This window comes from Mandrillus leucophaeus, unplaced genomic scaffold (assembly GCF_000951045.1).
Source record: "Mandrillus leucophaeus isolate KB7577 unplaced genomic scaffold, Mleu.le_1.0 Scaffold1353, whole genome shotgun sequence".
Taxonomy (NCBI): Eukaryota; Metazoa; Chordata; class Mammalia; order Primates; family Cercopithecidae; genus Mandrillus; species Mandrillus leucophaeus.
Genome location: NW_012101314.1, coordinates 41,643 through 68,965, shown reverse-complemented (window position 1 = coordinate 68,965; position 27,323 = coordinate 41,643). Strand labels below are relative to the sequence as shown.

Sequence of the window (27,323 nt, the reverse complement as noted above, 5' to 3'; positions counted from 1 at the left end):
CATGAAAGGGAATATTTAACATCCACTTTTTGGTGACAGTGAAATTTTAACTTAAAATATCAAGGAACAAGTTACCTTCAGTGTAAAGATTCGTATGTTTTTCTGAACTGGTACAACAAATTCCTTTTATTAAATACACATTTTATTTAAAAAATTTCTGTAGCCCTTTTAAATTCTAGTATACTAAAAACAAGTATTTTTTTTACGACATACTAATTAACATGCCTCTTTTGAAAAATGATTAGTATAAAACATTTCTTAGAACATCACTTGACTCAGTAATTACAATATTATAAGCCATGCACTTAAGCAGTATTGAGCTCACTTTCAGTTTTTAGCAATCAAGGTAAGCACCCTGAAGATGGCTAAAATCCTTTATGTTCTGGATATTTATGTAATCCTTTGGCAGTGAAAACCCTGTGTCTGATACGTCTCAGAGACAAACTGCTACTTAGAATTATAGGGTTCACTTTGTTGCCCTCAGGATTGACCTTTCTTTCTTTAGTCTTGTTTCTAATTAATATGTAGACTATTCTGAGAACATCTGTGATAAAAAATGATAATACACACAATGGGGATGTCATAACTGAAATAGACACAACAAAATCTACAGGGTTTATGTTTTATATTCAAATATAACCTTATTTATGGTATACTAGCCTCCTGCACAGGGGGATTTCCTTCACTCATAGATTCCCCTAACTTCATCTCTTTTCCTTGGGCTATTAGTCAGTCAATATGCTTGTGAACCTGTTCAGGTGCTTGATGACATGTAGTCTTGAATATATTTAGATGAAGGTGTCTTGAAATTTGCAGGCACAAAGCACTAAAGTATATCACCATATCAAATGAAGAAATCACCTTTAGAAGCAAAAAAGAAAATATAAAATGAATTATGATGTATCTTTTCTCAAGTAGCACTATTCTGTTTCTCCCCCAAATATCAAACCTTAACCTAAAATTCTACACCAAAAATACTTTTTTTTTTTTTTGAGATGGAGTCTCGCTCTGTCACCCAGGCTGGAGTGCAGTGGCGTGATCTCGGCTCACTGCAACCTCCACCTCCCAGGTCCAAGCAATTCTCCTGCCTCAGCCTCCCAAAGTGCTGGGATTACAGGCGTGAGCCACCACGCCCAGCAAATACTACATTTTAAAGCACTTTAATACATTTCAAATTTGGACCTCACTGTAGTCCTCTGGAAAATGCAGGTTATTTCACAGTTGTAGACACTGAGGCTCAGAGGTAAAAAAAGATGACTAAAATACAGAAGCTAGAAAGTAACAGAACCCAAGTCTCCTGATTCCACATTGTTTCAACTTCCTGCTGTGCCACGACGCAGCAAATTTCCTTCTAGAAGAGGTTATCAGTCATCTTATAATGAACTAATTCCATCAAACATTTCTATTTCTTTGAGGTTAGTTGTAAGAAGGTAAAAGGTCTAAAAAAGATACCATACTTGAGGCATATACAAAATTATGTTTACAAATTTAAAGATGGCCTCTATTTAGAAACTTTGCCCAGAGTCTACAGTCAAATGCTTCTCTTCAGAAAATGAAACCCAGGAGAAAAAGGAGCCTTATAGCTCTGCCCTTGGAGAGGGAATTCTCACCCATGAGGGGAAAATCTCTACCATTTACGTTAAAAGCGTACTTGAAAAGCACCATGTTTACCTCCACATTGTGGGTGTGGCTTTTTTTGTTTTGTTTTGGTCATCCACATAGTGTTTTAAATAAAAACTGAATTTGACTTCCTCAGTTTACCAGTCTCCATCACAAGTATAAACCAAGCCAATTACTTGTTACAAAAGATGATTGATTTTTTTAACACCTGATATTTTAATTCAACAATTCCACTTGGTAATACATACCTAAGTTCACTAAAAGAAAACTTACATTGAGTTTTCAGATATTTTGATTAATTACCCCCTATTTTTAAAACTGGATTGTTTTAGAGCCCTAAAAATATTTATAGTGGATACCAAATTAAAGGACATTATTCTGATTTTTAAACATTTTTAAAAAAATTTTGTCTGAAAACATTCATTGTCCACCTCAAAGAATTAAGTACATCTCATTGCCACCATAGGAAGAATGGAAGACTTCTGAATGGACTATGAATGAATATTATGTTATTAACTTACTCCAGAAAAGCATACTACACAACCTAGTAAAGGATCATCAGATGTATTCCTGTAATCCATGCACAGAATTGATACAGATTTTTTAAAATATCCAAATCTAACAAATAACGGTGAGATTATTTGAATTATGAAAAGATTCACTGCAGGGTTTTGGCGAGTTTTGTTTTGGTGTACTTCAGTATATTTATATATCACTATGAATTTGGTGACGACCAGTGGGGTCCAGAAATAGAAATACAACAAAACTATATCTCAATAGAAGAAAAATGCAATAATGCTCCATTTATCCAACTTTGTAATTGAATTGTTACCAATATTGATTTTCTTTTCCTTAGATGGCTAATGTGTCTCTCTCAAGCACTATATTCTGTATTTTATAATTATTTTGAATAGAAATTAATATCTGTGACATCCACATCCTTTCCTTAAGCAGGATATAATCAAAGAGAATTTAATTTAATTGATGACCGAGTCATCATTAATACAAATTGTGCACTATCCTCAAGGACCATACACATATAAAGGGTTCCTTACGTCTAGCATAAAATGGTCTGAGAATCCTGTACTTTGTAGCACTGTCTATTCTGTTTTGTTTCCTCAATATTAGCTGACAATTCTCAATACAATAAAGTGCCCACCTTTGCTAGTACTAACCCCATCTAATTTTCCTGTTACTTGCTGTAAACTGGGAATAAAGTCCTTTGGGCAGAGTAAAGTGGCTTTTGGCATCTTTGTACTGGTATTTTGGGGAAGAAAAATAATAGTTATTTTTAGGTACACAGTTGTGTTTCCAAGAATCTAGGTTGTTGGAAACTTGGCCTATAGATATGTGGCCATTTCTACACACAATATGAAATTATTCACAGCTAAGAAGTAATTTCAAATACTCAGAAACATTTATTGTATATATTGTATAGGGTAGATCTTTTTTTTTGAGACAGAGTCTCGCTCTGTCACCCAGGCTGGAGTGCAGCAGCATGATCTCGGCTCACTGCAACCTCTGCCTCGCAGGTTCAAGTGACTGGCCTGCCTCAGCCTCCTGAGTAGCTGGGATTACAGGGATGCACCACCACACCCGGATAATTTGTATTTTTTGGTACAGACAAAGAGTTTTACCATGTTGACCAGGTTGGTCTCGAACTCCTGACCTCAAATGATCCGTACACCTCAGCCTCCCAAAGTGCTGGGATTACAGGCGTGAGCCACCATGCCCGGCCTAGACTAGATCTTGAGGCTACTGATATCTCACTGAAATAGCTCTTAAGCATGGTTAAAAAATAAATAAAATGGAGAAAAATACTTACCATTGCTATCCATAGAACAACATATTCGTCTATAAAATTATTAAAGTACTGGTCTAAAAATAAAAGACCTGGCCCCAAAAAGACAGTGTCTTGAAGATACAGTTCACTTTTGGTCATGTGAGCTATCTATAAAAAAATGAAACAAAATAATTTTACTATTAAGTTTTAAATGTGTTAGCTTTTAAGACAATTAATTACAACTTTAATTCAGTATTAAAACAGACCATTTAATCTCACATTTGATATAAGAATCCTTTTCTACACCTTCTCAAATTTACAATTGGGTAGCTTATTAAAGTTTCCAATGTTAAAATTTCTTGATATCAGAAAACTGTCAATGACAACTACAGCTAAACAATTTAACTGAATATAATATAACTCCTATCACAGTTTGCTTGGAGCACAAATAGCTAATTATTATGATTTTGACACTACAAAAGAAAACCTATACATTTTATGAAATTTCCAGCTTTGTGTTAGAGAATTCAGTATATTATTTATATCATAAATCAAAAAAATTTCTTACCACTAATTTTTGTGAGACTTTAGCAAAGACACATCCAAACATTAGGGTATAAAGACAAGGATGCTTTTCAAACACATTAGTTGCTGACTTTTTATAGATCATTATTGCCAGTATAATAATTAGTCCTATGTGGAGTCCAGGTGACAAGACACTGGTGCCCTAAGAGATAAAGCAGAAAATCAGTATTGTACTTTAACACTGCATTTATTATAATGTAGACATTTTCTGACCATCTATTTTGTGCAAGACGCCTAAAGAACAGTGTGATGTAGTGTATGGCCTACAGGAGTATATAAACCTGAGTTGTGCTTTTCAAGGTTTCACAGAACCTGAGGGTGACAGAGACATAATACAGTGCTACAGATGTCTGATTCCAGTTCGATAGTTACACACATTTTAAACTGGCTAAAAATTAATGCAGTTTATTCTATATCAACTTTTACTATGTTGAAGGCCATCCACATGTGGATTGTCAAATTAACATATTTTTGCGGAGATACTGAAATAGAGCTTATTCTGCCAATTCTACAAAACATCACTGATGAAGAAGAGTAAGAATAGTTTAGTTCTATCCAGGTTTCCTTCTTTTTTCCTATTTTCTTTTCTTTTCTTTTCTTTCTAATTTTTTTGTGCTTTTAGTAGAGACAGGGTTTCCCCATGTTGCCCAGGCCAGTCTCGAACTCGGGTTCAAGCGATCCTCCCAGCTTCAGCTTCCCAAAGTGCTGGGATTATAGGTGTGAGCCACTGCACCCAGCTTATCCTGGTTTCTTTCTACACCAACATCCCCACCTCCTGTTTTTTTTTTTTGCATTCAGACTGCAAATGTTCTTTTATGTAAAATTGTAAAATCCAGACCTTACATTTTTATCTGTGTGAATTAGTATCCTCTCGGCACTACTTATCCTAAACAAAATATTGAAATAAATTTGGTATTAAGGTTATTAAATCTATAACCAATTTGAATGGGTTCACAAGAACAGCTTTACTCTTGTTTATTAAGTTTACATGTTTTAAGTTAGAACTTACTGTAAAATTACAGTAATACTATATTATAAAATTATATACATGACACTGTATAGTAATAAATTATAAAAATCTAATAGCACTTTATATTATGGTTCTTAAATCTCATTCAAGAAAAAAATCTGCTCCTAAAAAAGTTGGAAAAATACCAGTTTAAGAATTTGAAACCAAGCGCTTCCTAACTTCTGTTTAAGTCATCCTTCAAACATCTAACAGTTTTTTTAATGAAAATTTTTTTTTTTTTTTTTTTTTTTTTTGAGATGGAGTCTAGCTCTGTCACCCAGGCTGGAGAGCAGTGGCATGATCTTGTCTTACTGCAACCTCTGCCTCCCAGGTTCAATCGATTCTCCTGCCTCAGCCTCCCGAGTAGCTGGGATTATAGGCGCCCACCACTAAGCCCAGCTAATTTTTGTATTTTTAGTAGAGACGGGGTTTCACTGTGTTGGCCAGACTGGCCTAGAACTCCTGACCTCATTATCTGCCTGCCTTGGCCTCCCAGAGTGCTGGGATTATAAGCGTGAGCCATCACACTCAGCCGAAAATATTCTTTAGAGTAGACAATGATCATTACTAAATCTTGTTTTCTTCAATGGAACTTAATGTTCCAACTAATGTTCTATGTTATCATCCACAGTCAAGCAACATATATTCCTAGGCACGGTACTATACTGAGATCAACTGACAAAACACCTCAAAAAATGACAACTTTTCCAAATATATCAGAACTTATATTTCTAGATGAATTGTATACTTTGCTTTTGAATTATGTATATAGTGTATTCATAAATATTGATAATTTATCAATTATGAGGATCCCTTTGAAATTGTCTCGAAAGTCTATTTACGAGTCTTAAAAGAGACTTTTTTTTTTTCTTACTAAAAATGCTATACCTAATGCCACATCTAATATTTAATACTCTTATTAGACCTTGCTCCAAATGACTTTAAGGATAGAAATTTTGAACTATACAACAAAAGAAATTAAAGTGAATATGCTATAGTTTAAAGCAATCCTAGAAAGGCATTCTTTTTTTTTTTTTTCTTTTGAAACAGAGTCTCGCTTTGTCACCCAGGTTGGAGTGCAGTGGCACCGTCTCAGCTTACTGCAACCGCCGCCTCCTGGTTCAAGCAATTCTCCTGTCTCAGCCTCCCAAGTAGTTAGTTGGATTTACAAAAGCATGGGCCATCATGCCCAGCTAATTTTTTTGTATTTTTGGTAGAGTCAGGGTTTCACCATGTTGGCCAGGCTGGTCTCGAACTCCTGACCTCAAGTGATCCACCTGCCTCGGCCTCCCAAATTGCTAGGATTACAGGCATGAGCCACTGTGCCCAGCCCTAAAAAAGGCATTCTAACAATGTTTTGGTATAAGATGGTATCACTGGAATAAGTATTTGTCTTCTTCTGTTCAACTACCTTGAAAATGACAGTAGGCTTTTTAAAAACATAGGTGTTATATTTGTTTAAAAAGTTTGCAGGAATTCCAACTCTTGCCCACTTAAAATTACTGAAGTCTTAAAAAACAAACATGAAAAAATACAAAAGCATTATATTTAATACTTGCATGAGCAAGGTGTAAAGAACACAAGCACAAAGTATACCCACTTAAGAATTAAGGCTAAAATTTTACGTTTTGAAATATCAATTCTTTTAAATATATTTTAGCGAAATTTCAATAAAATTTACTTGATGAGTAATAAATTGCCCCATACGTGAAACCATTGACCTCTGGCCACTTTCCTGCCTTCAATCAGGAACTCACATTCCCTACCCTTCCTCCTTTCCCCTACCTCCTCAGTTCAAGGCAAAAAATGCAGGAATACAAATGGCAATGCTTAATTATGTGCAGCAATGAAACTAGATGTCAGAAAAGTCTATGCAGAGCAAGCCTGTAGAAAGAGGAAAGTATCAGTTTAAACTGTTTTTAAAATGCTTTTGTACTATGTGCCTAAAATGAATTCTTTAAGATACTTAGTTTCCTTCCTCATTCTTGAACTTTGGCATATTTTAATCTTTTTATAGCTGGTGATAGGAAAATTTATCATAAAATTGATACTGAATGATGAAATTAATGCCTTACTGCTATAGTGGATCCATTCTTGCCAACACCACCATGGAGGATAACATGGAAATAATTTGAACAGGAAAATATTACTCCACCTAGAAATCCAAGAACTGGAAGGATCTTCAATTTTATTTCTAGAATGGGAATCTTTAGGGGTAGAAGAAAGAAACAATTAAGACAACAGAATGTTGGTTTTTTATTAAATAATAAACAATGATAAGCCCTATACAATAAGCTGTCCTTTTTCTTGTGATCAAACCTTAACTTCTGGAATATAGTCCAAAGTAATAACTTAAAAACTTTTTTTATTTAACTTTTTTTTAGTTTTTAAAGTTTTATTTTTTTTAGAGTAGTCAAGTGCAGTAGTGAGGAGGGAAAAGAGAAAAACAAGGAATTTGACCTGTAACTGACTGTGAGCAATCAACTGAGATAACTACCATTGGACCAGCCTAAAGTGACTGTTTTTTGAAAATGCTTTCTTCATAAGTGAAAAATGAATCCACCAAACCAGCTTAGTCTGTTTACATAACTATGATTAAATGTTTAATGTCATAAGCTTTCATCTGACTTAAACATGAAAAATGATAGTTCACTTGAATTTAGTAGCTTCTAAAAAGTAGCATCACAGGAAAGGGAGGCACCATGATTTGCATCATAAATGTAACAAATATCATGATGTGTATGCAAGCAAAAAATCTGTGTAGTTAATATCCAGGATTAAATCTCTAGCAATATATTTACCTGTTGGTCAACTGCTGTTCAAGAAAACTTCCAAAGGCAGCAAAGGATTTAAAAAACAGTAACAATGAATTGCCAGAAGCTATAGGCTACTATGTTTAGAAAATAGACTGAAATAATGTACCAAAATTTGTGGAAACTACAGGTTAATAATTAAATTTAGAAAACCTGAATCAAAAGTAAGTATTCTTGTTGGTAAGAATAAGCCAGTATGTTTTCTTCCTATGATATCGCCAAAACATTGAGTGAAACAATTTTAAGATTCAATTCCAAATTTAAGACAACCACACCTGACTTAATAACTAGAGTTGTCTAACTGCTTCTAGGTCTACATTTACCTTCTTTTTTATTTTTTACTTTTTTGAGACGGAGTCTCTGTCGCTCAGGGCTGGAGTACAATGGCGTGATCTTGGCTCACTGCAACCTCTGCCTCCCAGGTTCAAGTGATTCTCCTGCCTCAGCCTCCCGAGTAGCTGGGATTACAGGTGCCCACCACACCTGGCTAATTTTTATATTTTTAGCAGAGACAGGGTTTTGCCATGTTGGCCAGGCTGGTCTTTAACTCCTGACCTCAGGTGATCCGCCCGTACATTTACCTTCTTACAGGCACAACCTGAACAGTTACTATAAAAAACACATAGCATCCCTTTGTTATCTTGTATGGGCCTATAGTAGTGTATCCTTGATTCTATTTACTCTTACATGATGAGAGGGAATATGAATGTACTGGGGAATGTACCACTACTATTTAAAAACATGCCCAAAGTCTATTTTGGAGCCTACTGACAAATGATAATTGGCAATTCTGACACTAAATGCCACAGGGAATTTTTTTTTGTTTTTTGTTTTTTTTGTTTGTTTGTTTTTTAAGAGGTAGGGTCTTGCTCTGTCACTCAGGCAGGAGTGTAGTCAGTGGCATGATCACGGCTCACTGCAGCCTTGAACTCCTGGGTTCAATCGACCCTCCCGCCTCAGCCTCCTGAGTAGTTGGGACTACAGATGCATGCCACCATGCCTGGCTAAAATTTTAAAGAATTTTTGTAGAGGCAAGGTCTTGCTAAGTTGCCCAGGCTGGTCTTGAACTCCTGGCCTCATACTGTGTTTTTAATGGACTTAATTTTTTTAGAGCGGTTTTAGGTTTGCAACAAAATTTGAGTGGAAAAGTATATAGCCACTCCTCCTTCTGCCAACAACATCCTACACCAGAGTGGTACATTTGTTACAATTGGTGAACCTACACTGACACATCATTATCACCCAAAGTTCATAGTTTACATGAGAGTTCAATCTTGGCGTTGTACATTCTATGTGCTATGACAAATGTATAATGACATGTAGCCACCATTTAGTATCATACAAAATAGTTTTATTGCCCTAAAAATTCTCTGTGCTTCACGTATTCATCCCTTCCTCCTCCAACCCATGGTAACTTCTGATCCTTTTACGGTCTCCATAATTTTGCCTTTTTAAAGAATGTCATATAGTTGGAATCACACAATATGCAGCCTTTTCAGATTGGCTTCTTTCTCTTAGTAATAAACATTTAAGGTTCCTCCATAACTTCTTGGAACTCCATAAGTTCCTCGCATAACTTCTTTTCATGGCTTGATAGCTCAGTTCTTTTTGGCATTAGTTTATCCAACTAAGATGAAGGACATCTTAGTTGCTTTCAAATTTTGGCAATTATGAATAAAGCTGCTATAAACATTTGTGTACACGTTTTTGTGTGGACATAAGTTTTCAAATCATTTAGGTAAATAACAAGGAGTGCAACTGCTGACCATGTGGTAAAACTATGTTCAGTCTTGTATCACTTACTATTTTTACTAGATATATAGCTTAGTGATTACATACAGTCTGGAATCAGTTTTGTTTAATTCCAAGCTCCAGTACTTCTCATGTGTCCTTGGACAAATTACTTAATCACCCTAAGACTTATTTATAAAGCATAATAATAATCATACCTATTTCCATAGGATTATTCGGAGGGGCAGATAAAACTGATGGTAAATGTTTAGGAACATAAGTATTGAATGACTGTTAGTTGTTGACTATTGATATCCTTATTATTATTCTTAACACTATGAGCAGAAAGTGTGAGCCAGTTAGACAGTACGGTGGACTTAGGTTGTGGTGACAGGACAATTGTTTCTTCAGAAATGTTCTTCTTTTGCAAAAAAGCTTCAATTTATGACAGTGGCCTCCTAAGAGCCAACTTTTATGAAAATACTGAGGTCACCAAGCAGGCAGAAAATAAAAATATTCCTTAATATGGGAATCTTCACCTCAAAGTAGATTATAAAAATGCAAATTAACTACTTTCCTAATATTGAGTGACAAGTTTTAAATGTAAAATATTTTACTGGACTTATTTTTAAAATATTTATTTTATTTCACCCTGGAAAAAGTTATTCCAATGTGTGTTTTTTGTTGTTGTTTTTGTTTTATTTAGTATTAGGGAAATGAGGTTGTTTTCTTCCATGTGGCAATATATTCATGCATAGGAGGAAATGCCATAAGGTATATAAGATAATACACATTATAAAATGAAGAAAAAAATGTTAAGAAATGGAACAAATATTAAATACAAAAAAGAAAAAAAGAAAAAAAATAAATACAATGCCAAGGATTTTTGAAGAAAATTAACAATACAATACTTTTTCCTAAATATTTGAAAAGTACTTAAACATAAATTTAAATATTCAGATTTACCGTATAGTCCCACATTGTTGCTCCTCCAAATGCAGACAATACAAAGACAATCACTAAAGCTATCTGAATTTCAGTTACATCCACTCTAAAGAGGAAGGACAAAAATAGATAAGGTGTTTGTAAATAAAATTCCTGAATATGGAGATTAATCACGTATTAAATAGCAAAGATGTAAAAATCTCTGTAGGCTTAGTTTATTTTTACCTTTACTTCCATTATTGAATTATCAGCTGACTACACTGTTAAGTTAAAAAGGTTACAGAACAACATGTGCTCACACAGAGTTAACAGTATAAGGAGAGGGAAGATATATATGTACCATATATCAAATTGCTAATAGTTATCACTGAAGTTATGAAGACTTTTATTTTCTAATTTAGGTACTCCTGTAAAGTCTGAAGTTTTTTTTACAACAATTACCCACTACTTGTGTACATAGGAAAAATTATAATAAAAACAACCATGGTAATGGTGGTAAATACAATTTAAGGCAAATTTAAACACTCCCAGGTCAGTTTCACTTAAAAAGTAGGGAAAATCCCAGTAGTCTTCTTTATTGAGGTACTAATCGTCACTGTAGTTTTTTTAGTTTCCATAGGCATTTTTCCCCTAATAAATATGCTTAAATTTTTCAAAAAACCACTAACCAACCAGCATCAGTCCCTCTAGTCTGTATTCCCCTGAAGCTGTCATTCTCTCTCCTATGCTCCACGAATAGGCTCACTGAAAATTAGTCAACATTTGTAATTTTCTCCTCTCTTCATGTTTGTTGCCTAACCCACCGTAGCCTGGCTTTTGGCCCCATTATTCTACTAAAATTGTTTAAGGTAAATTGACCTTTAATTTTCAATTTCAATTAAAGGATACAAATCTAAGGGATATACTTCATTAATTATCTTGCATAACTTCTTTACAATATTTAAGATGCTGATCATATCCTCTTTCTTGAAAACTTCTGCTGTGTTTTTATCTATTCCATGTTCTCTCCTGATTTTCCTACCTTGCTGGAGCTCTTCTCATGCTCCTTCTAGACTGCCTCTTCATCCATATCTTAAATGATGCTTTCAGAATTCCATCTGAAATTTTATAGCCTGTGAACAATTTTATCTATACTTAAAACTACTATCTATATGCTAATGACTTCTAAATCCTTATCTCCAATCTACATTTTTTCCTGAGCTCTAGATTTTGATATCTGTCTACATATTTTACATCTCTGCCTGGATGCCCCAATGTCTTTAGATGGAGGTAATACCCACCTTACGGGATAGATATAAGGAATAAATAAGATAATGCCTGTGGAGCACTTAGTACAATGCTTGAAACATGTAAGTGCTTGATAGGTGGTAAATACAATTATTCCATAATTTAGAATCAACTGCCTGAAGCCTGTCCTCTGCTAAATGACCCATAGTTTTGAGCTTCTCCTGTCATTTATCATTAGAGATTTTTTTCAGAGCTACTGTTTCTCCTTTTCAGCAATAAAGTGGGGCTAAAAAGAATCAGTAGACATGGGAAGCCAAAGCCAAAAATGAGCAAATGACAAAGTTCTTAAAAGGATCAGACTGAGAGGGAGCTATATGAGAAAGAGGAACAGAGAATAACATTCCTGCTTTGTGCACTATTTCCTGGTCTCTAAGAAAGAGGCACCAGAGGCAGATAATACTATCTAATGTTTAGCACTAGCATTTACAAGGTGCTTTTACATTGTCTCACCAATTGCCTACCACAGTTCAGAGTCTCACGATGACTGTTGTCAAGGGGGGGTCCCCTTTTTGTGCACATGAAGATTCGACCAAAAAAGGACCTTAGACTCCATACTGCATTATTTTATTATATGAATCAAATGCTTATTTAAGTACTGCATATCCCTTTTCTATATCATCCGGGTCCCTTAATTTTCTTTTAATCCTCTCTGTTGTAAACTTGGGCTAGTGATTAAGTTGGAGAAGGGGAGAAGAAAAATACAATTATTATCAAATAACGTAACTATTTATAACATACAGAATACCTAAAAGACTAAAGGTGTAGCATTTATGATTACTCCAACGAATTAATTTAAATTACTGATTGAAGCTTTGTTCTCCTTATTATCAATGAATGACATAACAGATTGTGCAAATAAATTCAATTATATTTTTAAATGTACAACTTAAAAAACATACTTACTTTCCAAATCTCAACACGCCTGAAACATAGGTCTGCCAATGAGCGCAATAAAACACAAACATCCCAATAAAAGAGCAGACAAACAACCAGTCAGGATGAGTTCCTAAGCGAGCAGCAATTGAAGCTCCCACTGCCATAAATACTGAAAGAAACAAAGTTTAAGAATCATTAAGAATTAAAAATAATTTATGAAATAATTGCCCTATGCTGTTTAGAAATACAGAGTTCTAAGGAAATAATCATGGCATTAAAATAAAGTACACTTATTAAAATGAATTCTTGACATACTTTATAAACAACTCCATAAATTTGCTCCCAAATGTATATCCATCCAAAAAACTGACCATTCAAACAACTCAGTTCATTTTATTTTTAAGGTATCATAAGAAAAAAAAAAACTTCACTAATTTACCTGTGGAAAGAGAGTCACAACCATGGTCAAAGAGCTCCCCTAAAGGAGAACAAGAGTTTGTTCTTCTGGCTTGTTTCCCATCAATGGCATCCAGTGACTGGTAGATAAAAAGTCCCAGTGCACATAAAAGGTATGTCCAGTATGGTGCCTATAAAAAAATGTAAATAAAATAAAGATTGTTAAGTGATAATAAGCTTTTTTAAAACAGCTCAACCTAAGGCTTCACACTTTGTAGCACCCCAGTGTGTCATAAAGAACGTTCCTAACCCTCATTCTACTGATGAGAATTAAATTGAGAAATCAAAATCAAATTAACTGCTTTAAGTCATCTAGGTAGAGGGTCGCAGAACTCCATAATGTGAGAAACAGAAAGTTAAGCAACTGAGCAAGGGTTAGGACCCTGATCTTGATTCCTACATCCATGGCTCTTTTAATATAATACTATGCATTATGCCACAGATTTGAAATTACTCAGTTAAATTTTTGCTGTGAAAAAATACCTTAGGGGCCAACTGCCGATCTCTGCTTCCATTCACAATGGAATATCAGGGACTAGATTTACTCTCCCACCCTATATAACTAGAAAGGCAATTTTATATATATATATATATATATATATATATATATATAAACAAAACTACAATTTTCAAACACTACAAGCAGTGCAGGCTTGTGATCCCTGACAGAAGGGAAACAAATGAGATACGCCCTGCGATTGCTCCAGCTAACTTCCCAGGGTCAGTTTCCAGGCCACAGTGCAGGTCCCATGATCAGAACAAGCCCAGCATGCTTGCTGTGTTGAAGAGAAACACAAAGTTCAGGAAGGTCAAGGCAGTTAGGATTTGTGAGGCAGAGTGCCTGAGAGGATGGAGCTGCAAAGAGAGGAGCACAAGTTGTGGAGGTCTTACAGAAGGGTATCTTTCAGTCTTCGGCTGAGAACTCACCTGTGCCTGAATGAGATGAAACTAACAAAGGCCAGGGAGGGAAGCACTGCAATGTAGAAGGTCAGACAATTCTCGAAGCTCATACAAGGCTGGGACATTCATGTTCCCGCCAGGCAAAGCAAAAAGCCTCATTAACACTTGGGGCATTGGGTAAAGTTCTCAGAAGTGTACTGCCTTACCAGCAGGCATAAATTAACCATAGACTGAAGGCTTCTCTGGACAGCCCTAACGAAACTTAAAATCCAGCCTCAAAAGGATCCAAGTAATTCCTGGCAACTTAACTACAGTCAACACAAAGTACATCTTAGAGGAAAAAATCTAGTATCCCAAATGTAAAATTCACAATGTTTGGCATTCAGTAAAAAATTACCAGTCATGCAAAGAAGCAGGAGAATATAATTGACAACTAGGAGTAAAATCTGTATAATCAGAATACAATCAGAATAAATACGAACAGAAGTTAATAGAATTAGCCTATGAGGACATTAAAATAGTTATTATAAATATGTTCCACATGTTCAAGAAAGTAGAGGAAAACACGAAAATTATAAACAGAAATGGAAGAAAAGACTCAAGTGAAACCTCTAGAAATGAAAAATACGATATTTGAATTGTAAAATAAACAGCGTGAGATTAACAGCATATTAGACACCACAGAAGAAAAGATCAATGAGCGTGTACCAATGGACTACCAATGAAAACTACTCAAAATGACGAAAGAAGAAGGACGAAAAAAAATTGAACTGTGCATCAGCGAGTGCTGGGACAACAGAAAGCAGTCTAGCACATACGTAACTGGAGTCTTAGAGAAAAGAGCAGATGGGGCATGAAAAATAAACGAAGAAATAAAGGATGAAAAATGTCCAAAGTTGATGAAATCTATAAACCCACATGTCCAAGAAGCTCAACAAACCCCAAACAGAATAAATATTTTTTAAAAACCCATCAAGGCACATCATAATCAAATCAATGAAAACTAGTAATAAGGAGAAAATCACAGGCCAGGTGTGGTGGCTCACACCTATAATCCTAGCACTTTGGGAGGCCAAGGTGGGTGTATTGCTTAAACCCAGGAGTTCAAGACCAGCCTGGGCAACACGGCGAACCCCTTCTCTAGAAAAGATATAAAAATTAGCCTGGTGCGGTGGCGTACACTTGTAGTCCCAGCTACTCAGGAGGCTGAGGTGGGAGGATCACCCAAGCCTGGGGAAGTCGAAGCTGCAGTGAGCAGTGATAGTGCCACTGCACTCCAGCCTGGGTGACAGAACAAGACCCTGTCTCACAAAATAAATAAAATATCATATTCAGTTCCAATGAGCATGTTCTTAAAAGTTTATGTTGGAAACTATGAAACAATTTAAGAAAGGGCAAACAGAAAACTGAGCAGTCATCATGATAGTACAAAAATGAAAAACAACACATCCCACCTAGAATCTTTCGAAAGAATCCCAAGGTGTCTTGCAGAGAACAATTCTGTTAACCTAGTAAATTCTTTTCGACTAGTCCATTCTTTTTTAAAGATATATTTTATTATGTATACAACATGATGTTATGGGATATATAGATAGATGGAAACGGTACTAAACTGAAGCAAATTAACATATTCATCATCTCACATAGTTACCCATGTTTTTGTTTTGTGGCAAGAGCAGCTAAAATCTATTCATTTTACAGTTCAATTTTTTTTTAAACCTATACCCCTCAGGTTGTACATCAGATCTCTAGACCTGCTCATCTTCCAAAGCTGTAATGTTGTTTCCTTTGACCTGCTTCTTCCCATTTCCTCCCCTTTATGCCTCTCTGCTCGTGATAACCAGTTTCTTTCTCTATCTTTGCATTTTTTTTTTTTCAGATTCTGTATATAAGTGAGATTAAGATCACACAGTATTTCTCTTTCTGTGTCTGGCTTATTTCACTTAGCATAATGTCTCCCAGGCTCATCCATGTTGTGGTAAATGGCAAGATTTTGTTCTTTAGGGCTCAATAATATTCCATTGTGTATACTACAGTTTCTTTATCCATTCATAGGTTAACAGACACTTAGGCTGTTTCTGTATTTTGGCTATTGTGAATAATGCTACAACAATCATGGGAGTCCAAATATCTTTTTAAGGTGGTGATTTCATTTCCTTTGGGTATGGTTTTATAGTTTGTGTTCTTATATTTAGGTATTTTATCATTTTGTGTTTATTTTTGTACACAGTGTAACACAAGGTCCAATTTCATTCTTTTGGCCTATGGAAATCATTTTCCCAGCATCATTTATTGAACAGACTATCCTTTCCCCATTGTGTCCTCTTGGTGCCCTTGTCAAAAATTAGTTGACCATATCAAACTAGCAAATTCTTACCCATTTTTTCTACTATGAGAAATTGTTTCTAATTTTGATGATTAAAGGAAAGCAAAGTTACACGTCAAACATATGTAAAATTGGAAGTTGAAGTTATCAAAATTTCTGTAATGACAAAATGTCAGAGGGATCTTCCATTTCTCTATGTAACTCTTTATACTGAAAATCTGGAGCTTCTCAAGGAGAACTCTAAAAGTCAACATTTAAAGCTTAATTCTGACCTCTGATCTGAGAAACTAGCTGCAGGCAGGTCTAATGGTCAGGTATTAACAGAAATTCATACTGAAATAAATTTGATTAACCCTTACACCACATGGTGGTGACTCTGCCCCAAATTACATCCCGCTCTTCATTTAGAAAAGGGAAATAAAGACTGTTCAACCGTTTAAAAGTACTTCATTAGGATACTAGAGGCGTTTAAATAGGGAGAGACTGGGAATTTAAACAGGGAAGAGAGGAAGTCTAGGCAGAAACCAAAGTTTCCGGCTGAAAGTAAAAGGTTTACTGGAGTCAGTGACTAGATCCATGTTCCTGGAACAGGTAATTTACAAGAGATAATATTGCAAAGGTAATGTGATCTTAAACAGTATAACAAAGGGCACTTCTTTTCTTTCCTTTTTTTTTGTTCTTGAGACAGGGTCTCCCTCTGTTGCCCAGGCTGGAGTACAGTGGAGGATCGTGGCTCACTGCAACCTCCGCCTCCCAGGCCCAAGTGAACCTCCCCCTCAGTCTCCCGAATAGCTGGGATTACAGGCACACACCACTACACCCAGCTAAATTTTTGTATTTTTGGTAGAAATGGGGTTTCGCCATGTTGCCCAGCCTGGTCTCCAACTCCTGACCTCAGGTGATCCACCTGCCTCCGCCTCCCAAAGTGCTGGGATTACAGGCGTGAGCCATCGTGCCCAGCTAACAAAGGGCACTTCTAATGTATTATTTCAATTAATACAGAAATCCACAGAGATAGGGCAGTTATTATCATATTCTTTTTATTAAAGATGAAAGTGAAACATATGGAGGAGTGATAATTTACATCAAGGTAAGCACTTAGGCTGGGTCCAGGAACTAGATCGAGTCTTCCGACTTGCCCTTTGATGAGGTTTATCCTACCACAAGCCACACAGACTGAATAGAACTCTTTGCCTGAAATCTTCACAAACTCCCTATTCCATCAAACCTGCTGATAAGCACTTTCCCCCTCACACAATACAGTTTCAAGTGGCAGAGAGCCACAGGAAATGGTGCCAGCCACAAGAGTCTTTCTTTAAAACCCAGAAAAGCACAATGATCTGCCAATATTTGATTCACTCCTTTTCCAATTCTTCCCAAATCTTTCCAAGTTTTCCCAGTCTTCCCAAGGCCTCAGAAGCCAGACCTATCTTCTCTTTTCCACTGGTCACCACCTCCATTCCTAGGTGAAAGCTATTAAATAGTTTGCATACTCTCACTTTTTTTCTAACTTCCTAGCCAGGAAGTTATACACTCCCACTATAGTCTCAAAGACACAAAGCTTATACTGGAAAAAAGCAAACCAAGTCTGATAGTCCATCAATTTATTCAATTTCACACACGATTTACTTTTCCAGAAAACATCCAGAGGTGAACTGCACCTCTGACAAAATCCTGTATGCTCTCTGTATTCTCTGGGAAAAGGCCCATAAGTATAAGAATCTTAACATTTCCATATTAAGAGACAGAAGTACACAGTGACTGAAGGAGAAAGATTGAGGTGAGAGAGGAGGCATCTACTTCTCTTCTTCCTTGCCCACAACCCTGTGACTCACTGAGAAACAGCACTAGTACTTTCATCTCTGTCTCCCTAATCAACGCCACGTGCCCCCCACATACCCAATCCAAAACTCCAAAATTAACTCTTCCCTTTTCCTTGCCCTCTCACCTAAGATATTTCATTTTCTAAGGCTGAACTGATTAAAGCACAGAGAGGGTAGGGATTGTGTCTTTCTCACTCACGCCTACATTCCCAGGACTGTAGAACATTACTCTGGCACAGACTATATGTTTAACCAATATCCCTCAATTAATGGACCTAGTGTGACAATAAAGGTCTTTGTGCAGAAATAATTTTCTATTTGTATTACAGGAGATTTAGGGGAGGGCCTTCACGTGCTTAGTTTAGGAGCATATCAAGGAGCACATGAGTTTAGGAGTAGCTCTTCTGGCCACTCCTAAACTAATCTTAGAAAAAGTAAAAGATATAGAATGCCCACAAGCTCTTTATTCACTATGAGTCTCTTCACAGCATAACTCTCAATCACCTACCTTCATACTCCAGCTCCATTCCACCCACAAAGTCCTCTTGTTTATTTATGACTTCATACTATTTCATGGCTTTTTCCTTTCTAAACACTCTTCTCACCCAATTCAGCAAAGCACTCATGTGCTCCCTCCTTCAAGGACTGCCTGATATACCTCTTACTCTACCTAGGGAGAGTGGAGTAAGGGAGAAATCAAAGGACACAAACCTACCTATCTCCAATCATTCCATTCCTACCTACTCCCTTAAAAATACACCTTCTACAAATATTTTTCAGGGTTAAAGCAGTCTTCACAAATATATAGGTCTTCTGTTGTACAAAACATGCTCATTAGATGGTTAGTACCTCAGGTATACAAATATAAGGAACTACATAAGGATGATGTTCATGGCTTTATAACAATGTACTATTTCGGTTGTATAGTTTCCTTGATTTTGAATGATTTCACAGGCAGCAGAACAAATTTAAAAAGCAAAGCTTTGAAATTATCGTCTTTAGTTAATGAAGTAAAGATCTAATTTAACCAAGGGAAGTAATTCTACATAAGTCATTGTTTCATAATTATAGCCTCCCATTTTTTCAAATAAGAGTTGTCTAACTCCATTTTCTGTTGCTATAACAGAATACTAGACACTGGATAATTTAGAAAGAAAAGACTCATTTGGCTCATGGCTCTGGAGCCTGGGAAGCCCAAGAGCATGACACTGGCATCTGATGAAAGCCTCATGCTGAGATCCACTGAGCTCACTGGACAAATTTCACTTATAGCCTCAAAATACTGATTTTTCTGGACCATCTTCTTAGGTCTTCTCTAAATGAAAATAGTAGACTAGATAGTTTCTGAGGTATGTTTCAGGTCTAGATTGATGTGATCTCATTGGTATGTGGCCCTCTCTTTCATATTAGAATGTAATCCTCTCATGGGCATGAGACACGTATTTTCTTTATCTCTCTTCCCCTCTCCCTCTCTTCCTCTCTCTTTCTCTCTCTTTCTCTCTTTCTCTCTCTCTCTCTCTCTCTTTCTCTCTGTCTGTCTCTCTCTTTCTCTCTTTCTCTCTCTCTCTCTCTCTCTTTCTTTCTTTTTCCCCCAAGATGGAGTCTTGCTCTGTCAACCCAAGTTGGAGTGCAGTGGTGCAATCTTGGCTCACTGCAACCTCTGCCTCCCAGGTTCAAGTGATTCTCCTGCCTCAGCCTCCTGAGTAGCTGGGATTACAGGTGTGCACCACCATACCTGGCTAGTTTTTGTGTTTTTAGTAGAGACGTGGTTTCACCAGTTGGTCAGGCTGGTCTCAAACTCCGGACCTTGTGATCCACCCACCTAAGCCTCCCAAAGTGCTGGGATTACAGGCATGAGCCACCATGCCTGGCCACGTATTCTATTTTTAAAAATCTTCTATAGGAGCTAAATACATAGATGATGAAAATCAGACTGGGTGTGGTAGCTCACACCTGTAATCCCACCACTTTGGAAGGCTGAGGCAGGCAGATCACTTGAGGCCAGGAGTTCAAGACCAGCCTGGCCAACATAGTGAAACCCTGTCTCTACTAAAAATACAAAAATTAGCTGGGCGTGGGGGTACACGCCTGTAATCCCAGCTACTCGGGAGGCTGAGGTGGGAGGTTCACTTGAGGCCAGTAGGCCAAGGTTGCAGTGAGCCAAGTGAGACCCTATCTCAAAAACAAACAAACAAAACAAAAAAGCAACGGGAAGAATACATGCCCCAGGTTTTTCTTGCAGAGTGGTTAGGGGCATAGACTCTAGATTCTACTTGCATCCACATTTGCTCTGCTACTTACTGGCTAAGTGAGTTGGATGAATTACTTTACAGTGCCTTAGTCTCTCCATTTGAAAATGGTAATAATCATTGCTCCTCTCTCATTGTGAAAATTAAATGACTTGTCACATGTAAAATGTTTATAAAAGTGCTAGGCATATGGAAGGAGCTCAGTATTTGTTAGTTACTGTTATTACTGATACTGCATCAGATAATTTTAGGTGATCTGTAGGTAAATTTTCATCTGAATATTTATATTTATTTTAATATATTTTGAAAAAATTTAATGTATTTTGAAAAATAGGGCCAGGTGTGGTGGCTCATGACTGTAATCCCAGCACTTTGGGAGGCTGAGGTGGTTGGATCACCTGAGGCCAGGAGTTCGAGCCCAGCCTGACCAATATAGTCAAACCCCATCTCTACTAAAAACACAAAATTAGCCAGGCATGGTGGCACACACCTGTAATCCCAGCTGCTTGGGAGGCTGAGGCAGGAGAATCACTTGAAGCCAGGAGGCAGAGGTAGCAGTGAGCCAAGACTGCATCATTGCACTCCAGCCTGGACAACAGCAGCGAAACTCCATCTCAAAAAAAAGAAAAATAGCATAACATATCTATGATTTAATAAATACTAAGTCAGAGTAAGAGTCTAAGTTTGTAAAAGAGAGTTGATTTAAAGTTGACGTAAAGAAAAATAGTAAATAAAAGTGAGTATAGATAATATATAAAAGCAAAAATCTTCCCAAACTAGGAAATATTGGAACTATACAATGTTCATTATGTAAATTTTTATACTGAAAACAAACAAACAAACAAAAAAAAAACCAACTCTTTGCTTGAAATGGCCTTGGATGAATTGACAGCTATGCAGAAGAGAATTAGATAACCAATAACCATTAGGTCAGCTGGTAACAAGAAGATTTCAATTATCCAAATATTGATTGACTTCTTTCTTCATGAAAATAGAAACCGCATTTCTAAGAGGTAGGAAGAAAGGAAATTAGAAGACATACTGTGCATATGTGAAAAAAATGTAATGTTAGTATGCTGTTAAAGGTAGACTTTCTACCCAGACAGGTGACTCTTAAGATTTTTTTTTTTCCATTTCATTATTCCAAGGGTCACAAGAGACTCTATGATTTTTAAAAGAGAATTTATGGAATTTCTAATAGACTGCTAACCTGACTCTGGAAGACATAAGAAGTAGAAATGACTGATTGCTCCATTCCTGTAACTGCTCTAACCCAGTAAGTGCCTAAGATGTGGTTATGACATTGTTTACTGGGAGCCTGTGATGGGCAGAGCGCTTCCTTGTTTACAGAGGGAAGGTTCCCACCTGAGACCTGCGGAGGCTCCAGAGGAGCCTTGGTGGTCAGAAAAGGTAAGACCACTCTCTGCCAAGCCAATCAGGAAGGCCCTAGGGACTTACTGGTTTCGACCCAGACCTTTGGTCTTGGCTCAGTTTAAGAATCAGCATTTGAGAAGAGCACATCCATTTTTAGGAGATTAGGCAGGTTATAAGCTGCAGCAAAGGAAACCAGACAGACATCGCACATAAATGCAGTTAAACCAGCACTTCGGGGCCAACGGGGTTTTCTCACGACCTGAGAAATCTGTACTTTGAAAGGTGGCCTTTATTTTTATATTTAGTGTGAATCATTTTGATTTTCTTTCTTCTTTAATACTTACTAGGGTTCTTGTTGAAAATGCCAGCTTGTCACTGTGCTAAGGAGGACAAAAAGAGCGAGAGGTGTGAAGAGAATTGTCCTGAGGCCAAATGTATTATCCACATCAATTGTACTGGGTAGCTTCTGTTCTGTTCTTTAACTTCACAAAACTCAAGTGGTCTGGTTGTAGCCTTATACCCCAATCAAATGCACCAGGGGGAAAATTTAAAGCTTCTTCTAAATACCACAATGCCATGTTTTATCCACACTTGAACCAGAATTTGAAAGGAGAAACAGTTTTATTCTTTAGGAATTAAGTATAGTGAAGCCATAGGAATCAAGGGAAGCTACCTCCACATTCTGGAGTTTACATTTTGTTTTAATGAGAGAGGTCACGCCCTTACAAGAGTCCTGCCTTAATAAATGATGCTTGAAATGTTACTCAGCTGGTTTTTAAAAAAGTGGGAGTAAAAGAGTGATTAAAAAGGAAATATACTAGATCTCAAGAAACCAAACCTATAAAAAAAAGTCTGAGTAGGAATCTAAAGGTTATTTTCTTTTCTTTCTATTATTCCCCCCCCCAAAAAAATAACTCTTCAATATGTAATACAAAGACAATATTTAGTACAAAGATAACCTTAAGAAATGGTTTATTCTCTGTTTAAAATATGAGTTATTTAAATGAGTTATTTAAACAGAGAATAAACCATTTCTTAAGGTGTTTCTGGCATGCTCAGGTATACTTGCTTTTCAGTTCAACTCTTTATCATCATAAACACAAGAAATGCATTAATTAATGCCCTTTGAACTGACCTTAAGCTAGGCACTTGTTCCTGCTATAAACATATTCTTAATAAAGACACTGACATGGATTTATATGTACAGATCACAAAGACAGGGCAGAAACATTTAATCAGATATGTAATAGAGAATGGAGTAACAGTTTATACCAGTCAAACACAAGTGCATGGAGTTAGTAGGAGAGAATGCTACTAGGCTGGAGCTAGAAGAACTAGATTCAAATCACTGGGTAGGAATATATATATATACATATATATATGTAGGAATTGCATTAAATAATCTCTAAGTTCCTTCCAAACTCTAAGAATCTGTGATTCTATTTTAAGATTAGGTAGCCAAGGAATGGGGACCAGGGACTACCTACTTAGGGTGATGTTCATATAGAACTGCTTCATCAAAGTGAGGAGACAAAGTTCTTGTTTTCTCCATTTGCCCTAACACTTGCTTACTCTACTTAAAACTACCAAGGCCAAACAATTGCTAGGTATTTAAGCCAAGAACAGCTAAAACTGAATAAGGATTGAAAAACATCATCTCTTGACATTACATTGTGTTATTTCATTCATGCATCTGTTTGATGCAAAATTATAAGCGTCTGTTTGATGTAAAACACTGTGCTATAGAGATTATACAAATGAACGAGCAATTGCTGTCTGAACTTAAAATCCAGTAGGTTGTCCTGCTCAATAAGGACACAGATAACCAAAATAAAATGGTGAAGATCCACAGGAGAGCTACAAAGTCCTACAAAGGAAGCATAGCTTCTGGCTTGGAATCCTGGCTCCCACTTAAATGTATGTGACTCTAGAAGAGGTTAATTTTCCTTCAGTTTCTCATCTATAAAATGAGGATATTAGTAGTACCTTATTCATAAGGTTGTGAGAGGATTCAATGAGATAATAGGATAAAAGTGACTTAAAATCATCTCTGATACACAGTAAATACCCGGTAAAAGTTATTATTGTCATTATCATGGGAATTCAGAGTGGTAGATTTGACTTAGGAAAAGGAATATAACTTTCATCAGGATATAGTGTTAGAATTGGGTGTTGAAAGATGGGTACATAGTTGGATAACTGGTACAGAAGAAAGGAAGAGGAAGGGGAAAAGAGAGGGATAAGAAGGAGAAAAATCCTTGCTATAGTAAGAAGTTCAATTTGGCTGGAGTAGAAAGTTCCTTAAAAGAAATGATGGCTTGAAAAGCAGTTTGCAGAAGCTAAATATTAATCACAACTTTCTTTTCTATTAGTTTTCCTTTATCCCCAGTCATGTTCTAGAAATTAGCATTGTAGTTAAAAACATATCAAATGTTGTTATTAATGCACTCAGTATTAAAGCCTATATGAGTAGATAAGGCCAAGCATCTAAATCCAAAAACCTTATGTGTTTTTTCTGACCCTTTCTGAAAGCAACCTGTCAAGTCTGAAAAGCACTAAGAATTCTTAAGTCGGAGAATCAGAAAACAAGTCTCAAGCTAGGTGAAAGTCACTTAACATCTCTGGGCTTCAATTTCCTCTTATGAAAACATATACTACTGTCACTTTAGGATAGATGGATAGAAGAAATATTGAGGTGGTAGGAAGGCCATTGCAGGGAGCAGAACACTTGCCAACCTCTTTGGCTGATACAAGACACAAATGCAACCATGGATGTAAGAGCACTTTACATATTTATATTATATAAAACATAAGATCTTTTTATTTTTGAAGTCATACCAACTTAGATCTGAATCCTACCTGATCCAGTCATTTGCTAGTTCTATGACCTTAAGGGAAAATAGCCAGAAACTGCTATGCTCTTCACACTATTGCTGGGCTTTCACCAAACAAACAGTGTGGATCCTGTAATGGCATATCCCCTCCCTGCATCAGTCACTCAGAAGCATATGCAGGTTCTAATGACATACATTTCAGAAACTCTTGTTTTTAACTCTCATTTTCCCTTCTGGGGCCATTTGATTTTGCACTTTATTTTTAAATGCCTCCAATCCCCACCCTCCACCCTTTTTTTTTTTTTTTTTTTCACGAGGCTGATCCTAAAAACTAATTAATCATAAATGTACCTCTTCCATCAGGCCTCCATTTACCTCCCTAAGCAGAAGGTCTTGACTTTTTTTGTATGCCCTGCTCTTTCTAAGTGTTCAACAAATGCTTCTTAAATTAATAATAACATTGAAGAGTCCACAACTTAACTGGCCAATATCAGAAACATCCAAATGCTGTTAGCTAAATCTGGACCCACATCAAAACTAAACTTCATTATGTGTTTTCAGGATGTTGTCTAATAACAGTAATATTTTTAATGTGTTGAGTAATATTTTTAATTTGTTAGGCACATCACAATCTTTTACATTTATCTGCATATATATCATTTGGTCCTCACTGCATCCTTGTCAAGTTGTTTTGGCAGGCATTATTTTCTATTTTATATGTGGGAACACAGACCCAGCAGGTCTGTGGTGGAGGAGTCAGTTAGAAACCAAGACCTCCACTTCCAACCCAGCAATCCTTTCATTCTAATACACTCCCTCTGGTAAATTCTAGAAACAGGCAGCAAAACAACCAAAAACTAAAGCAGTTTACCTTTTCATATGTAATATGTAAATGAATAGCAATGGCAAATGACAATGGGAATGTCTACTAATAAATATGTAATTAGCCTGGCGCAGTGGCTCACCACTCCTGTAATCCCAGCACTTTGGGAGGCCAAAGAAGGCGGATCACTTGAGGTCAGGGGTTCGAGGCCAGCCTGGCCAACATGGTGAAACCCCGTCTCTACTAAAAATACAAAAATTAGCTGGCCGTGGTGGCAGGCGCCTGTAGTCCCAGCTACTCAGGAGGCTGAGGCAAGGGAATCGCTTGAACCCGGGAGGCAGAGGTTGTAGTGAGCCAAGATCACCACACTGCTCTCCAGCCTGGGTGAGAGAGCGAGACTCTGTCTCAAAAGAAAGAAAGAAAAAGAAATACATAATAAGCATATCGATCAATTGACAAGATATTTTAAAATGTAGGCTCAATTAAATTTTTGTTTTTAAAGGATCCATGAGCCTGGCCAACATGGTGAAACCCCGTATCTACTAAAAATACAAAAGTTAGTCGGCCGTGGTCGCGCGCACCTGTAATCCCAGCTACTTGGAAGACTGAGGCAGAAGAATGGCTTGAACCCTGAAGGCGGAGGTTGCGGTGAGCTGAGATCGAGCCACGGCACTCCACCCTGGGTGACAGAGTAAAACCCTGTCTCAAAAACAACAACAAAATGGATGCATGCATGGAGGGCATGAAATATTTCCACTGTATTTCTGTTAATCCAACCTCAACCCCCATGAGTCCTCCACAAGGCCTACACTCAAATTATTATAAAGGGACTTCACTATTTGGAGCTGAGGATAGAAAGTAATGTCACAGAATGTGCAATGTAAGATTTATCCCACGTAGTATAAACTATAGATGGGAGTGAACTCCACTCTGCCCCCTATCTCTCCACACTCAACCCAAAGGGTGCTTCTGATGAACAGCTATCCAAAGCCTAAATTTACTCCTTATTTTGGACAAAGGTCAAATGTAATTATTGCTGATAAAATGTTGGGCTTTTTTAATCCCTAGGTTGTGATGACAAAAAAAAAAAATTTGCCTTGATAATATTCCAGTTTGTTTTTCTTGAAAAAGTCGATGAAGCAAAGAGGAAGTTACCTCTTAACTTATCTTTGATCAGCGCTACCAGTCATTTCAAGATCACTAGCTCAACCTTCCAGAAACGAACGGTTATGAAAGTATTCAAAGAGCGTCTCGGGCTTGGCACAAGTCCCTGTGCCAGGCAGGACGGAGATGGGGGTGTTCAGCCCCTAGTGTGCAAAGCACCCGACCGCAGGTCCATCCCACAGGTTGGCGCCCACGGGATAGCAGCTGGGCAGGGGCCCTCCGGCCAGTCCGCGGCCGCAGGGAGGATCTGTGCGGACATAGGCCCGGGGGCAGTGACCTTAACAGCCCCTCCACTGCCCAGGGAAGGCTCAGGATGGTCACGGGATTGGGATAGTGGCGTGACAGTCTCCAGGCGGCCCGGGGTGGGCACCGCCCGGGGCAGAGGCCAGTCAGCCCCTCCGGGACCCAGGAGAGGCTCAGCCGCGCGTGGGTCTGCCCTTTCCCCGGCGCTTGCAGTGACCCGCCCGCAGCGCATCTGGGGCCAGGCTCGGGCGAGCGGCCAGCCCTACCTCCTCGGTGGCCGTGGGACAGTAGGAGATGAGCACGAGCGTGGTGACCACGTTGACGGCGAGCCCGAGCAGAGTGATGGAGTTAGGGGCCATCCAGAGTGGGATCCACTGCAGCAGCCAGGTCCAGTAGAGCTGCAGCGGCGGCTCGAGCAGCGAGACACCCGACGCGCTGTAGCGGTGCTCCTCCAGTCGCCGCAGCTGCGCCGCGCTCAGCGG

At 37.5% G+C, this 27,323-nt stretch overlaps 1 protein-coding gene across 1 annotated transcript; it reads right to left on the bottom strand.

The window, feature by feature from the left end:
• Positions 1-97: 97 nt before the first annotated feature.
• Positions 98-27,317, bottom strand: CHPT1 (choline phosphotransferase 1). The gene is made up of 8 exons (XM_011973199.1): positions 27,108-27,317; positions 13,089-13,236; positions 12,677-12,818; positions 10,508-10,592; positions 7,073-7,204; positions 3,972-4,130; positions 3,446-3,571; positions 98-861 (listed from the first exon to the last, which is right to left on the bottom strand). The coding sequence occupies exons 1-8, from the start codon at positions 27,198-27,200 to the stop codon at positions 730-732; spliced, it is 1,017 nt and encodes a 338-aa protein (XP_011828589.1). The 5' UTR covers positions 27,201-27,317; the 3' UTR covers positions 98-729.
• Between the last annotated feature and the right edge of the window lie 6 nt (positions 27,318-27,323).